Genomic DNA, 17,302 nt, shown 5'->3' with positions numbered 1-17,302 from the left:
TTGTGATTGTGAAAAGGAGTGGAGAGTTGCTGAGTGGTCCATCACCTCTGAACCTTTTGACCCTCACGTTTTCTGCTTTGCCTCCTCTGTGTCTGACCTCCTCAAGTCCTTGATAATGTCTACCAGCCCCCAGGGACACTCGTCCCTTGTATCTCACCCCTTCCCCCTTTTACGTAAGTAACTGTGAACTTTGTGTTTGTGAAATAAATAAAAATGCAAACAATGTTACTGGGAACAAAAATCAGTCCATGGCCTTCATTCAGGCTGGCGCTGCTCCTCATGGAGTAACCTCCGCTTGTTGAGGATTTGACACTGTATGCTTCGTAGGGCTGCCAACTCTGCACAGGCCTGTGACCTGCAGCAGGAGCTGGCCTAGGGTGGCATGAGGGAGGGCTCAGTGACAGGCATGGCAGCCGTTTCCAGGGAGGCTGAGATGCAGTCAGGTGCTGCCTGAGGAGGCAGTTGGGACCATGTCCTTCCAGAAATCTTCTTTTCCCTCCTTAACATCCTCCTGCTGTGTGGCCCTGTTGTGGGGTGAGGGGAACCTCCCAGGAGCAGGGCCAGTTTTAGCAAGTGCGGGGCCCTGTGCAAACCAATTTGGTGGGGCCTCATCCTAGCCCTGCCCTGCCCTAGCCCCACCCCCACCCTAGCTCCACCCCATTGATAAGATTATTCAATTTTTAGAAAATAATATGCTGAACATCAAGTGCCACTCAGTAGAACCAGCCCGTCACTTTACTATGGCCCAAAATATTGACCTCTTATTTGCTGAAGGACATAAGGCAGGCAGGGTTAGTTCTAATTTTTAACTAAACAGAAAATTTGATATAGTAGTCAATGTAAAATTAAATGTTTACCCAGCAGCATAAAAGCAAAATTAATATGCAATAAAATAAAAATGAAATGAAAAGATATACAATAAAATAAAGTGATGTGTAAAATATAATGTACAATATAAAAAACATATAGACCACAAAGGTATTAAAATTGTTTTAAAATATAGACCACAACTCTCTGACTCAAGAAGACTCTGTCTGTCACTCTGTCTCTGACTAGCTGCGGCTGGAAGCTCAAACTTGAACTGGAACTCTTAACTCTCTCTGCCCGTCCCACGCGGCCCGCCCTTGAAGATGGAAGTTGTCACAGGGGTGGGCCACATCATCAGTGACAGAGCAGGACTGTCTGTCACTCAGGAGGACCGAGCAGGATGGATCTACTGCTCTGCTGCAGACAGTCTGCGGCGCTCACGCACGCAGCATGTGTCACGACCATCACGCCATGCGGCCCCGGGGGGGGGAGTCAGAGGTGCGGACTCACTCAAGAGGAGAGGTACGGTCTGGAGTGGCGACTGGGCGAGTAGGGCCAGGAAGCGCTGCAGCCCGGCTGCTGCAAGTCTCTGGCGGACAGCCAGCTCACGCGCAGCAGAGCAGTCTAGCTGGGTCTGGGTTGCGGGTGGTTGGCAGCGGACTGTGAGCGCCGGTGCGGGAGCAGGATGGAGCGGAGGCAGAGTTGAGGCGCACTGCGCGGGGCCCCCTTAAGCGAGAGGCCCTATGCGGCCGCCTTGGTCGCCTCAGCCTAGGACCGGCCCTGCCCAGGAACCAGGGTCCATGACCACCTCCTTCCAGGCTCTCTCAGCTGCTGGCTGGTCTGAGGCACCCTGTGCGTCAGCTGGAGGGACCTGTATGTTTAAAAGGTTTGCAGATAAGATCAACACATCCTACATGACTTGCATAGTTGTGCAGCTGGCTCTCGGCAGGCAGAGACAAGGACAATGAAGGCTGCTGGTTGTTACTTAGGGGACATCTTATCAGTGGCGTACCTAGGGTAGTTGACACCCGGGGCCGGTCATTTTTTAACACCCCCCCCACCCCCAAATCCAGTACTAGGCATACCGAGAATACAAAACATCAGGACCTATAGAGCGATTCTACCATACCATAAGCAGTAATTTCTACGAGTCACACAAGGAAAAGGAAAGCATCTTAAACACTACAGTGAGCACTAGAACATCAATTCACCTATTGCAAAACGAAACCAGACAGAATAGTACAGATCGTCGATCCTGCACAGTCAATGCCAACTGAAAGCCATGTCTTTTTCACAAACACAGATACACCCTAATCCACTATAGAATAAGTAGTAATATTTAAACTTTCTATTTAGACAAAAATTAAACTGAACCCCCCCAAGATGCCAGACTCTGCATACAATGCAACACCACAGAAACAGAAAATGTCCCCTAGTACTGTGCAAAATATAAAGACAGCAGATGTAAATTTGAAAAAACTAACAAATACCAATCACCACTTTACAAATTAATAGAAATAAAACAAATATCATTTTATTGGACTAATACATTTAGCTTTCAGAGACCAAAATCTCCTTCCTCAGGTTAATACAGTATAGTGCTGTTACATTATCCTATCCTGACCTGAGGAAGGGGGTTTTGTTCTCTGAAAGTTAAGTCAAAATGTATTAAAATTAGTGCAATAAAAAGATGACCTTATTTACATGTTCTACTTATAAACATTTATTAACACAGCTATAATACTATATCCTAAAGCAAAATAATTAAAATATATATTTACAGTTTGTTGTCTCTGGTTTCTGCTTTCCTCATCTTCTTTTCACTGTCTTCCTTCCATCCAGCATGTCTTCGCTCACTCTCTGCCATCCAGTGTCTGCCCTCTCTCTCTGCCCCTTCCATCCACTGTCTGCCCCAGTCTGCCATCTCTCTCTCTTCCTTCCATCCACATCTGCCCTCTATTTCTGCCCCTTCCATCCACCATCTGCCCCAGTCTGCCATCTCTCTCTCTCCCTTCCATCCACATCTGCCCTCTATCTCTGCCCCTTCCATCCACCATTTACCCCAGTCTGCCCTCTTTCTCTCTCCCCCTTCCACCCACCATCTGCCCTTTCTCTCTGCCCCTTCAATCCGTCTGCCCTCCCTCTCCCATCCATCCAAGGTCTGCCCTCCCTCACGCTCCCCACTTCCATCCATGGTCTGTCCCCTCTCTCTCTGCCCCCTCTTTTCAGCCCCCTTATTCCACCTGCCCCTAGTTCCAGCCCCAGCCCACATCTCCCACCTGCCCCCATTTTCAGCCCCACTATCCCACCAGTCCCCAGCCCTTTTCTCCCATCAGTCCCGAGCTTCAGCCCCAGCCAGTTCTCCCTGTCCCCTTTAAAGCCCCCAGTTTCAGCCCCTGCCCCATTTCAGCCCCCAGTTCCAGTACTAGTCCCCTTATCCCAAATACCCTCCTTTTCAGCCCCCAGTTCCAGCCCCCTTCATCCACCACATGCCTTGCATCCCCCCTTTTCAGCCCCAGACCCATTCTCCCACCTGCCCCAGGCATGGACCCATTTTCCCTCCTGCCCCCTTGTCAGACCCCCAGACCCCTTCTCCCATCTGAGCACTCCCCTCCCCAATCCCCTTCTCCCCTATGACCACCCCCACCCTCCCCAATCCCCTTCTTCCCTCTGAGCACCCTCACCCTCCCCAATCCCCTTCTCCCCTCTGAGCTCCCCAATCCCCTTCTCCCCTCTAAGCACCCTCCCCAATCCCCTTCTCCCCTATGAGCACCCCCACCATCCCCAATCCCCTTCTCCCCTATGACCACCCTCCCCAATCCCCTTCTCCCCTCTGAGCTCCCCAATCCCCTTCTCCCCTCTAAGCACCCTCCCCAATCCCCTTCTCCCCTATGAGCACCCCCACCGTCCCCAATCCCCTTCTACCTATGAGCACCCCCACCCTCCCCAATCCCCTTCTCCCCTATGACCACCCTCCCCAATCCCCTTCTCCCCTACGGTATGAGCACCCCCACCCTCTCCAATCCCCTTCTCCCCTCTGAGCACACTCCCCAATCCCCTTCTCCCCTATGAGCACCCCCACCCTCCCCAATCCCCTTCTCCCCTATGACCACCCTCCCCAATCCCCTTCTTCCCTCTGAGCACCCTCACCAATCCCCTTCTCCCCTCTGAGCCCCCCCTCCGTCGAGAGGCCTGAGCCCTCTTCACCCTAAAGCCACCACCCTGCTTTATTTTATTAAATCCGTGCAGCGATGCAGGCAGCGCCTCGCGCCTGCCCTGCATGAACTAAAAAGAGGAAATCGCTTTGCTGACGTCGGGCCTTCCCTCGCTTGTTGTCCCGCCCTCGAGGAAATAGGAAGTTACCTCAAAAGAGGGCGGGACAACAAGCGAGGGAAGGCCCGACGTCAGCAAAGCGATTTCCTCTTTTCAGTTCATGCAGGGCAGACGCGAGGCGCTGCCTGCATCGGCGATCGCTGCATGGATTTAAAAAAAACTGTCGGCTCTCGCAGAGCACCCCCACCCGCTGACACCCGTGGCGGACCGCCCCCACCGCCCCCCCCTTGGTACGCCACTGCATCTTATCTGTGGAACCAATGAGATGACATAGCAGGGGCGTAGCTATGGGGAGTCTCGGGGGCCCAGGCCCCCCCCAACATGGTATAAGAGGCTGTCGGCAGTGGCTGCAGTGATTACAGCAGTCACTCTTGGCTTTCTCAGTCACAGACTGGTATGGTGCTCCATGGGCGTCCCGTCGACTGATGTGGTATGCAGTCCCTCCTCCCTCCACTCCCACCCCAGACTAGTGCATTATCACTCTCCCTCCTCTCTCCATCCCCGCCGCGCTGTGCAGGTCTCCAAGCTTCCAGGCCCACCAGCAGTGATGTATAAGTGCTGCCTTAGGCCTGCCCCAGAAGCCTTCTCTGTTTGCAAAACAGGATACTGGGCTGGATGGACTATTGGTCTGACTCAGTATGGCTACTCTTCTGTTCTAACCCACTGGACCCAGCGCTTAACTTTACACAGTGGCCACCAATATTGGGCCCAATGACTTTCTCAGGAGGTAAGTTGTCCTTAAAGAGAGACAATTGTTTTGAACTCTGTATCCACATGTTGGTCATGACAAAAGAATTTCTAGAATCTGTATTTGCAAAGTATCTAACCTTATTCTACCACTTTTCATCTGCAGACCAAAGATAACCCCACCTCTCTGTGTAATGAAAACAACCTGAATGTCATCGTGGCGGAGTTCTTCTTGGCAGGGATGGAAACAACCTCTGTAACTCTGCTCTGGGCACTGGGATACATGGTGGATTACCCTGACGTTCAAGGTGAGAGGAGAATGGGGAGAAAGACATTTTATGATACTAATCATGTCACAGTGAGCATATGTGTACTGTAAAGCTTTAATTAACTTAATTTAAATTAGCACGTGTGGGGGGGGGGGGGGGGCATTTTCGATATGGCGTCTAAATCTGATTTTGGATGTTTGAGGAAAAATGTCTAAAAATCCAGTAGCAAACATGGCCATTTTCAAATCAGGAAAACATCTAACTTTTTGTTTTGAAAATGGCCATTTGCTAGATGTTTTTGTGCTCAGTCCCCCGATATTCAAAAGCATTTAACTTGCCAGGATTGGCACCTGGCCACTTAAATGCCTCATAACCTGCTATCCGCAAGTTTTCAATGGGACATGGCTAGCCATCACCCAGTGAAAATTTGCGGTTATCAGATAGCCGGTTATATCACATGATATAACTGTCTATCTGCCGATTTTCAACATAACTTTGGCGATCGGCCGCGTGAATACCAGGCCTATCTTTGGCCAGATCAGACTTAACCAGCCAGCACTGAATATCGGGTTGGCCGGTTAAGTTTGAACTGACCAAAAACAAACCAGATATTTGATGCTGGTCACCGGGAAAGGCCTAGCATTGAACATCTGGAGTTAGCTGAACTAGCTCCCACAGTCTGAATTTCGGGCCCAGTGCGTCTATCTTGTAGGACTATTAACAAAAAAGGTCCAAGGGAAAAATGCACAAAAACAAGCCACTGGTATGTATCGGGAAGCCAGCATTTTTAGGAGACTGGCCACACAGACATCCCAGCAGAGCAGTGAGGCACATAAAAGGTCCCAGGTACCCACTTAAATTGTATGGGGAGCCCTCCAAAACTCACCAAAAACCTACTGTACCCAACTGTACACCATTACAATAGCTCTTATGTCTGCAGGTGTCACCTATATGTAGGTACAGTTGGGTTTTGTTGAGTTTTGGAGGTCTCACACTTTCCACCACAAGTGTAACAGAGTGGATTAAAGGCCTGGGTCCCCTTCTCTACAGTCCACTGCACTGACCACTAGGCTACTCCAGGGACCTGCTTGCTGCTGCTGTAATAGGACTGGCCATAACATCTGAAGCCGTCATAGAGGCTGGTATGTACTCCTTTTCTCACATCTTTGGAGGGGTGGGAGGGAGTTGACCAGGGCCGCCAAGAGAGGAGGGCAGGGAGGACAAAATTCCCCAGGCCCGGGCCTCCAAGGGTGGCCCGGTGCTGGGGTCAGGCCGCCGGCGCTGCAGTCTCCGGTCTCACCTGCCTGCCCTCGGCTCTGTCTGCCACCGGTCCCCCTGCATTAAAATCAGCAGCGCCTCAGCTGAGCTCCGTTTGGAAAGGCAGATTGCCTCTCTTCGGGCTTTCCCTCACTGTGTCCCGCCCTCGTCTGATGTAACTTCCGGTTTCCGCGAGGGCGGGACACAGGGAGGGTCCGAAGGGAGGCGATCTGAGTTTCCAAATGGAACTGAGGTGCTGCCGATCTTAATATAGGGGGCCTGGTGGTGGATGGAGCTGAGGGCAGGCAGGTGAGACCAGCAGGGACTGCAGCAGCGGCGGGCGGGGGGCGGCAAGGCCGTTCGTGGGGGGGAGGGGGTGTCCACAGGGGGTCGGCCTTGCCCCAGGCCTGGCATAGTCTCTCGGCGGCCCTGGAGTTGACCACTGGGGGAGTAACAGAGGGTCAAGCCTTAATTCTTCCAGTGGTCATTTAGGGCAGTGTTTTGTGGCTTAGTAAAGATTGAAACAGATTTAGACCAAAATGTCTAACTTTTAGCCCTGGACATTTTAGCTTTGTTCCATCATGGCAGAAAAACGACCAAATTCTGGGAACACCCAAATTCTGCCCCCAAAACATCCCCAACAAGCCGCCTTGTGATTTGAATGCACTGTTTACAAACTTCATAGCAAAATGTCTTAAAAATGGGTTTCAAAAATAACAATTTGGGCGTTTTGGCAAAAAAAACTCCATCCATCTGTCGCTTTGTACCACTCTTTGGATATTTTTCTGTTTCCAAAATGAGCCCCTTTATGTTTCACACGTAATCCGATGTTAATTGCTCATTTCTGAATTTCGGATCGGAAGTAGAACGTTTACCTTTGAAAGCTAATGAAAAAATATATTGTTAGTCCGATAAAAAAGGTATCATCTTATTTTCTTTGCTTTATTTTATTTCTATTTATTACCTTTCAAAGTGGACTAACACAGCTACCACTTCACTCATTATATTCAGGGGTCCTTTTACAAAGTGCCAGTAGGGCTACCATTTGTGTTCCACATGGCCAAATTGACGTTATTGTGCCCACACGGCGTAGTTTTGAAGTTGGTATACACTGTGTCCCCCGGTAGAAAATATTTTTCTATTTTCTACCACTGGGGGGGGTGTCCCGGCAGTAATCGACAGAGTGGCCACATTGGCGCATGCTCTATGAGTACCACGCGTGAAGCGTGTGAGCCCTTACTGCGAGTTCAACGGGTGGCGGCAAGGACTCAGGCAGTAAATAGCCACGTGCTACTTTCAATTCTGCACACGGCCATTTACTGCCCCCATTTAAAAAAGCATTTTTCCCCACTGCAGCAATTTATCTGCTCTGTAGAAAGGTCCTTTCCTCTGTGCTGAGCTGTGATCCCCTTTCTTACTCATTATAGTGATCAGATTTCTCTTCACTTTTCTTTGCAAACTGTTTACAGACTTTAAATTTATATCAAGTTGTTTTCTTGCTTTCAGTGAAAGTGCAGAAGGAACTGGATGCTGTCCTTGAACCCTCAGAGATAATCCGCTATGAGGACCGGAAGAGGCTGCCTTACACTAATGCCGTCATTCACGAGTTGCAACGCTTTGCCAGTATTGTTCAAGTAGGGGTGACCCGCATGAGTATTAAAGACACAAAGTTCAAGGGGTTCTTCATTCCAAAGGTGAAGAGTAAATCAGCTTCTAAGAATCATATCAAATTGTATGTAATAGGGAGGGAGCATTTCAAGATTGAAGCTTACCCAGACCAACAAGAGTCAGGTCCATAGGAGCTAACTGTGTGAGTCAGTGGCGTACCTAGGGTAGTTGTGCTTATAAATACAGAACACAGTTATCAATATATAAGTCAGAGTTCTTCCAGACAAGGAGGAAAACGCCTCAAAAACAAGCCCCTCCCACAGATGTAAATGGGATAAGGGCTACAAATTCATCATCACAGGCGCTCCAAAAACCTCCTAATTTTAAAATATTTTTTTGAAAAAGTTTTTTTCTTAATACTAAACAACAAGAGTGCTCTGCCTGGTAAGCCATAAAGTTTTACTTAGCTTCGGCAGGTTGCAAACTATCTCCTCCCAGACCGTGATTCAACTGTGGTCAACGGGTCCCGTTTCACATTGCGCTGCTTCAGGACCACAGCAATTCAGTCAACCAATTCAACGGTCATATGTCCTATTAAAGGGGGAGAAAAAAGGCTTAAATATTTGTAAATTTCCACAAAAAATCAGTCTATTAAATACTGATTATGCTTACGTTCCGTTCATAATGCCAACGGTAGCATGAAGGGCAGGTACAATTAAACATGGCGGTCCTATAAATACAAACTGTGACGTCACACGCTGTCATCAATGTCCAATCACAATACTTTAAGCAAACCAAGGCGTACCCACATTACTGAATGAAGATCAAAAATAAAATATCAGAGAAAATGCATCCATTCGATCTTCCCATTTAGACCCGCAGGATTCATTGATTTTAACCGAAAAATCCACTATTGTTCTTTTCTTAACAACCACACTCAGGCTTCTTCTCCCTGTAGACGCCAATCCACTTGCTGTAAAACTAAACATCTAAGCGAATTGAAGCTATGAGAAAATTCAGTACAGTGTATGGCCAATGGAGACGTAGTTTTCTTTCTTGAGAAAACACTTTTATGTTCAATAAGTCGGACATACAGTTGTCGAGTGGTCTGACCAACATAGATCTTGCTGCAGGGACCCTGAATACAATAAATAACTCCCTTAGATTTGCATGTAGTGTTTGTATATAAAGCAAATCTCTGTCCAGCGGTAAGATTCACAAATTCCTTTGTCTCGATCATGATAGAACACATCTGACAATTGCCACACTTTTTATGTCCATTAAAAATCATATCTTTCTAAAGGTCCGGTCTTGATGAACACAGAAGCTCCTTTAAATTACTTCCTCTGCTATAAGCCATCCTAACTGCAGAATTCGCAAATTGAGGTAAAGTTTGAACAATGTTCCAGTGTCTCCTGATAATATTGGAAACACTGTTCACTTGCAAAGTGTGTTTTAACACATACGTATAAACCATTCCCTCTTGATCATCTTCTCTCACCTTAGGCTGCAATAACAACTGTCTATCAATATATTTTGACCTTTTATAAGCTGACCTCACAACGTTCTTGGGGTACCCTCTTTCTAAGAGGCTGTCTTGTAAATTTCGTGCTTGACGACAAAAATCATTTTTGCTGGAACAAATCCTCCGGTATCGTAAAAATTGAGCAAATGGTAAGTTATTCTTCAACGACTTTGGATGACAGCTAGTATAATGTAGCAGTGTGTTTCGATCTGTGTTCTTTTTATACACTGAGGTCTCAAAATGATCAATTTGTTTATGCACTTTCACATCTAAAAATGTAATTTGATCCAAATTCACATTCATAGTGAACTTAATATTGGGATGACAATTGTTTAGATAGACCAAAAACTGATCCAATGTCTCCCGATTGCCTAGCCACACTAAGAAAACGTCATCAATGAAACGTGTCCAGATTTTAATCATCTCTTTAAATGTACAATCATATACAAACTGATCTTCAAATTCTCTCATAAATAAATTAGCTATCGAGGGAGCCATGGTTGCACCCATGGCTACCCCTGATATCTGTTGGAAAATCTTCTCTCCATAGCCAAAATAATTATATTCCATTGCTATGGAGGCTAATGCTACAACAAAAGATATTAACTGTTCACTATGCATGGAAGATTGATTCAAAAACCTCCTCATCACTGCTAAGGCTTCTTTCTGTGGGATAACTGTACCTAGGGTAGTTGACACCCAGGGCTGGTCATTTTTTAACACTCCCCCTCCAAAATCCACTACTAGGCATACCAAAAGTACAAAACACTCAGGACCTATAGAGCAATTCTACCATACCATAAGCAGTAATTTCTATGAGTCACACAAGGAAAAGGAAAGCATCTTAAACACTACAGTGAGCACTAGAACATCAATTCACCTTTTGTAAAACAAAACCAGACAGAACAGTACAGATCGTCAATCCTGCACAGTCAATGCCAACTGAAAGCCATGTCTTTTTCACAAACACAGATACACCCTAATCCACTATAGAATAAGTAATCATAAACTTTCTATTTAGACAAAAATTAAACTGAACCCCCGATGCCAGACTCTGCATACAATGCAACACCACAGAAACAGAAAATGTCCCCTAGTACTGTGCAAAATATAAAGACAGCAGATGTAAATTTGAAAAAACTAACAAGTACCAATCACCACTTTACAAATTAACAAACAGAAATAAAACAAATATCATTTTATTGGACTAATACATTTAGCTTTCAGAGGCCAAAACCTCCTTCCTCAGGTCAATACAGTATAGTGCTGTTACAGTATCCTATCCTGACCTGAGGAAGGGGGTTTTGTTCTCCGAAAGTAAAATGTATTAAAATTAGTCCAATAAAAAGATTACCTTATTTACATGTTCTATTTATAAACGTTTATTAACACAGCTACAATACTACTTTATCCTAAAGCAAAAAAATAAAAATATATATTTTATTTACAGTTTGTTGTCTCTTGTTTCTGCTTTCCTCATCTTCTTTTCACTGTCTTCCTTCCATCCAGCATCTGTCTTCGCCCTCTCTCTGCCATCCAGTGTCTGCCCTCTCTGCTGTCCCCTCCATCCAATGTCTGCCCTCTCTCGCTTCCATCCACATCTGCCCTCTATCTCTATCCCTTCCGTCCACATCTGCCCTCCATCTCTGCCCCTTCCATCCACTGTCTGCCCTTTCTCTCTGCCCCTTCAATCTACCATTTGTCCTCCCATCCATCCAGGGTCTGCCCTCCCTCTCGCCCCCCTTCCATCCAGGATCTGTCCCCTCTCTGTGCCCCCTCTTTTTGGCCCTCAGTTCTAGCCCATTATCCCACCTGCCCCTAGTTCCAGCCCCAGCCCACATCTCCCACCTGCCCCCCTTTTCAGCCCCCAGTTTCAGCTCCACTATCCCATCAGTCCCCAGTTTCAGCCCCAACCCTTTTCTCCCACCAGTTCCGAGCTTCAGCCCCAGCCACTTCTCCCTGTCCCCCACATTTTAGCCCCCAGTCCCCAGTTTCAGCCCCAGCCCTTTTCTCCCACCAGTGCCGATGGGGCACATTCAAACTGAATGAGCTTTGTCAGTATTACCTCATTGGCAGCCATAGCACAGCTTGATAAAAGGGGGCCTTAGTGAAGTAACTATAGTTTATGTTAAACTGCTTTTTTAACAGTTGGCACCTAACCCTGCTAAAGATGTACAATTAACCACTGAGTGGGGTTGTTTTCAATTATTTATTTACAAAGAACCTATGGGGTCAATTGTATTAGAACTTTTCAGTATTACTCTCTTGGTGTAGAAATCTAATTTCAGTGTTTCATTCCTCAGGGCACTCCCCTTTTTGCAAATATAGACTCTGCTCTGATTGACCCTGAGCACTGGGAGACCCCTCAACATTTCAACCCCAACCATTTCCTGGATGAGGACGGGAACTTTGTGACCAAGGAGGCATTCATACCTTTCTCTGCAGGTACGTGATTTTATATACATATATATATATATTGGTCACATATAATTTATATGCTGGATACGGACCATTGATGAATCTCATTTGCTTCGTGCTGTCTGAGAAGTACTTGCAGAACCATGAAATTTACGTGTGCAAGTGTCTACTTGTATTCTCTTTAATGCTGCATGCCCCAAGTGTCTTGCAGAACCCCAAAGGGGGCATGGCCATGACAGAGGCATGGGTGGGTCAGGAGTACAGCGTTATAGAATACCGGGGTTACACGCCAGGATTTACAGCAGATGTCAGCCGACATAAGTTCTCGTGAACAAAGGTGCCAATGGGAATCCTCTCTAACTGCCCTTTATAGAATAGGGCTTAGCACGAATTTTCCCAGCACCTAAATCTGAGTGCCATGTACTAACTCTGCCCATATAAGTATAAGTTAAATCAAGCTCTCGTTTGATAGGTGACAAGGTAATAGATCAAAAAAATATCCAACCAAGGACTTAACCCCTTTGGGCCACTGCCGAGGAGCGGCAGGCAAATCACCCAAACAGGAGGCAAGGCAGACCACAGACAGACGGACACTGGCTGGAATGTAGCAGCTGGACTGGAACAGAAGCACTAAGCAGAAGCAGGAGAATAGTCCATGAATCAAACAGAGTCTTACCGGCAGGCAGCAAAGCAGAAGGGAAACCAGGAACCCAACAGAGTCAATAGGCTGGCAGCAATCAGTAGTAAACCAGGAAACAAGCAGAGTCTTGGGCAGGCAGCAGACAATAGAATAAACCTGGAAACCAGCAGAGTCTTGGCCAGCAGACAGTAGAATAAACCAGGAAACCAGCAGGGTCAAAGACAGGCAAAGCAAGCTTTCAGGGCAGGAACCGCAACAGACCAACAAGGACAAGAACACAACTGAAGACCTCTGTTGCCAAGGCAAAGTAGAAAGTTTCCAGGTGGTTAATAAAGGCAGCATACAAGGGAGTTCACCAGGTAAGGGTGCTGCTTAGTTCCAAAAATCCCAAGCCAGTCTGGAAAGCTGGAAAATCCAAACCGGACTGGCATGACTTCTGGAACATGGGAAACAGCAAACAGACAGTCCATCGCAGCCACCAGGTCTAACCACCAGGTGGCGAGATGCATGAGAGCCTGAAACATGGGTATAATTGTGACAGAAACTCAAACGAATAAAACCTTTCTTCCTGAGGGCAATATTGTGCAACTTGGTACAATCAATGCAGGATGTAAAGAACAAATCATAAAGAAACTCCAAACCACTCAAAACACCGCAGCCAGACTGATTTTTGGGAAAACGAAATACGAAAGTGCCAAACCCCTATGCGAAAAACTACATTGGCTCCCGATCAAAGAACAGATTGCCTTCAAAATCTGTACTCTTGTGAATAAAATCATCTATGGTGAGACCCCGGGATACATGACAGACCTCATTGACCTTCCAGCCAGAAACACCACAAGATCAACACGCACTTACCTAAACCTACACCACCCAAGCTGCCAAAAAATTAAATACAAATCAACCTATGCATCCAGCTTCTCCTTTATAAGCACACAACTATGGAACGCACTACCAAACACCTTGAGAACAACGCACGACCTATCAAACTTTCGGAAATCACTAAAAACTTACTTATTCAAAAAGGCATACCCTAATGACTCCAAAGAAAAAAGCAACACTGGGCCTTCAGAACTAGGACAACAGGAGTACTTTATTGATCAATGACCCGACACGGGCCGTGTTTCGGCGCTGACAGATGCGCCTGCTTCAGGGGTCGATATGTTGCCGCAATAGTGTGCGGATGACAAGGCGCGTTGGCCTTAAACCACCGGGAGATGGTCGTTTATGATGACAAAAAAGAACGCAGATAGCGCTTGCAGTATCTCCTGTGTTCTGATCCGGAAAGCGCTAAAAAGCGCTACACCCGATTGAAAATGAGTTCTCTCGAAAACAAGGGTTTAAGAAACCCTTGTTTTCGAGAGAACTCATTTTCAATCGGGTGTAGCGCTTTTTAGCGCTTTCCGGATCAGAACACAGGAGATACTGCAAGCGCTATCTGCGTTCTTTTTTGTCATCATAAACGACCATCTCCCGGTGGTTTAAGGCCAACGCGCCTTGTCATCCGCACACTATTGCGGCAACATATCGACCCCTGAAGCAGGCGCATCTGTCAGCGCCGAAACACGGCCCGTGTCGGGTCATTGATCAATAAAGTACTCCTGTTGTCCTAGTTCTGAAGGCCCAGTGTTGCTTTTTTCTTTGGACTTGTTTGCCTGTATACTGTAGTGCCCTCTTTGTCTGTATTATACCCTAATGACTCAACATGCCTCGATCGCACAACAAAATGAAACTAAGACTCAAATTGATCACAACTCAACCCTTCCTCCTTATTCCCTGATGTGTTTATCCTACACGAACCTTCTACATTGTCAGTCCGTATCTGCTATACCGGAACTGGCGATCGCCATCACGGTTACTATGTAAGCCACATTGAGCCTGCAAATAGGTGGGAAAATGTGGGATGCAAATGCAATAAATAAATAAAAATTGTTAAGTCCATGATTAATTCTGCTGGACCAATCTCCTCTAATTGTGACAATATCACTAGTGCAGGAGATTTATTACAATTTTTCAAAGGTAAGAGAGAAAAGCTACAATGACTGAATTATCCTATTCCTGTTAAGTTAAATATGGCCATGGGAGGGGCCGGGGCATTCCCTTAAAATTGTCACAGTGGTGAAAAATATGGCCACCAGATTGATATTTTCTGCTAGAAGATCTGACTCTTTATTACTCAAGAAATTACATTGGTTGCCTGTGCAAGCTACAGTACAATTTATTTATAACATTTGTATCCCACATTTTCCCACCTATTTGCAGGCTCAATGTGGCTTACATAGTTCCGTAGTGGTGATCACCAGTTCCGGAAAAAAGAAATACATAGTTAAGGTAGAGGAGACAGAATGGAGTAGGTATTCAGTTAGGAAAGTTCATCTTATAATAAAATCGTGATAACTTAGCTTGAACAATCATGAATATTAAACTTCAAAATTAGTATGAGCGATTAGGAAATAAAAAATTAAATATTGTGAAGTCCAGTGTACATCTTGTTAATTGACAATTAGGGTGCATTATTATGGTAAGCTTTCTTTTTTTTTTTTTTTTTTTTTTTTTCAATTTTAAAGTTTTTATTGAGAGCTTAACAAGCATAACACCACAAAATACTGAACACGTATTACATTCCTTATTGAACATTATTCCTCCAAAGTCAACATTTACATATATGGGTGCATAGTTCTCTTTTCAACCTACCCACTCTCCGTTTTTATCCCCCCCTCCTCCCTTCCTTGATCTGTTTATTCCCCTCCCCCTCCCTCCTTTTCCCATATGGTAAGCTTTCTTGAATAAATTGGTCTTCAGTAATTTACGGAAATGAATTATGTCATGGGTTGTTTTTATGGATTTTTGCAATTCATTCCAGATTTGTGTGCCTATGTAGGAGAAACTAGATGCAAATGTTTATGTTTCAGTCCTTTACAGTTGGGATAGTGTAGATTCAGGAACGTACGAGATGAGCTGGTAGAGTTCCTGGTTGGTAGGTCAATGAGGTCTGACATATATCCCGGAGCTTCACCGTGTATGATCTTATGAACCAGGGTACAAGCCTTGAATGCAATGCGTTCTTTTAATGGAAGCCAATGCAATTTTTCTCTTAAGGGTCTGGCGTTTTCATATTTCATTTTGCCAAATATGAGTCTGGCTGCCGTGGTTTGTGCAGTTTGAAGTTTTTAAATAATTTGTTCTTTGCACCCGGCATAGATAGCATTGCAATAGTCTAGTTGGCATAGTACCAATGATTGTACCAGTCTGCAGAATGTTTCTCTTGGGAAAAAAGGTTTTGTTCTTCTGAGTTTCCACACTGAGTGAAACATCTTCTTTGTTGTGTTTTTTGGTTCTCTAGTGTAAGGTTTCGATCGATTGTTAACTCCTAGAATTTAAACTCTGTACCTTAGTTTTTCAGATTTTGTTTGGTGATGCTGCATTATATCTAACTGATTGGGTAGTTCTTTCCAGTGGTGTTGGCAGCAGGACTCGTAATTGAATGTTACTTTGTTTTCCATCACCTAAACAGGTTAAAAGATTTAAAAAGTTTGATTCTTCATTGTACTATCAAGTTGCTTTTGTGTGGAACTGGCTACCACAGCTGATTTGTGTTCTATCAAACTATTTGATCTTTCGTAAGAATCTCAGGACCCATCTATTTGGTGAATATTTTTAATATTGGATTATAATCAAATTTTATTGTAATTCCTGGTTTATTGGTCCAGTTAGCGTGATTATGTGATCCGCAAAGAACTATTTTTGGTTATTGCAGAATAGAAAAGTTGTATAACATATCTAAGAATATGGAGTTAAACATGCCAGGAATATTCTCTATCCCCCTGCCAGGAGACATTAGATCTTTAGTAAGGAATAAATTCATCTTTTCATTGTCAAATCAACATCTGTCTGACTTATTTGATGAAATAAGCATCAGTACAATGTATAGATTGTCTCATCTTTTGGCTAAAAGAATGGTTAGGAAAGGATGAATTTCTGAAATATTTGAGTGATATTATCTTGACACCAATTTCTAAGAATCCTACACTTAAGCAGAATGAGACTGGTGACATCTATCCCAGGGGCGTAGCCAGACACCCAATTTTGGGTGGGCCTGAGCCTAAAGTGGGTGGGCACGAGAATCCCATCTGGTATCTCTCCGTCCCTCAGGCGACCAATAATTTCTCAATTCCACCCTCTCCTCCTCCCCTTGGTACTTTTTCAAATCTTCAGTGCTTCACTCTCAGCAAACAGTGACCCATACCCGCTGCTCTCACCAGTCCAGAGCCTTCCTTCTGACCTGGTACCACTATTGTGGAAGCAGGAAGTCACATCAGAAGGAAGGCTCTGGGCTGGCACGAGCTGTGGGTATGAGTCGCTGTTCATGAAACATTGAAAAGGTACAGAGAGGTTGGAGAGTTGAGGTGACAGATGCCAAAATGCCTGTGGGTGAGGGGAGGGAGGGATGCCGGGAGTCTGCTGCTGACGAGGCTTGAGGAGCCTTGCCAGCCACATCAGAGTTGTGCCACTTATGGGTGGGCCTCAGCCTAAAGTGGGTGGGCCTGTGCCCACCCAGGCCACCGGTGCCTACGCCACTGATCTATCCCAGTTCTAATACTGGCTGCTAAACAACTTTTGCAATTCCCTGAATTTTTAAAATATCCTTCATGTATCTCAGTCAGGCTTTAGGAGTAATTATAGTACAGAAACAGTTTGCGGTGCTCTGGTTTCTCAAGTCAGATCTCTGATTAGTACAGGATAACAGGATAACAATTT

At 45.5% G+C, this 17,302-nt stretch overlaps 1 protein-coding gene across 3 annotated transcripts in view; it reads left to right on the top strand.

The window, feature by feature from the left end:
- The window catches only part of LOC115479154 (cytochrome P450 2J5-like), a 137,880-nt gene that overhangs the window by 114,314 nt on the left and 6,264 nt on the right, over positions 1-17,302 (top strand). For all 3 annotated transcript variants that reach the window (XM_030216933.1, XM_030216932.1, XM_030216934.1), the window contains 3 exons: positions 4,994-5,135; positions 7,860-8,047; positions 11,790-11,931. In XM_030216933.1, the coding sequence (XP_030072793.1) occupies positions 4,994-5,135; positions 7,860-8,047; positions 11,790-11,931 (472 nt within the window). The remainder of the gene's footprint in view (positions 1-4,993; positions 5,136-7,859; positions 8,048-11,789; positions 11,932-17,302) is intronic.

Source organism: Microcaecilia unicolor, chromosome 10 (genome assembly GCF_901765095.1).
Source record: "Microcaecilia unicolor chromosome 10, aMicUni1.1, whole genome shotgun sequence".
NCBI lineage: Eukaryota > Metazoa > Chordata > Amphibia > Gymnophiona > Siphonopidae > Microcaecilia > Microcaecilia unicolor.
The sequence above is the reverse complement of the archived record's forward strand: the minus strand, read 5'-3'. Positions and strand labels throughout refer to the sequence as shown.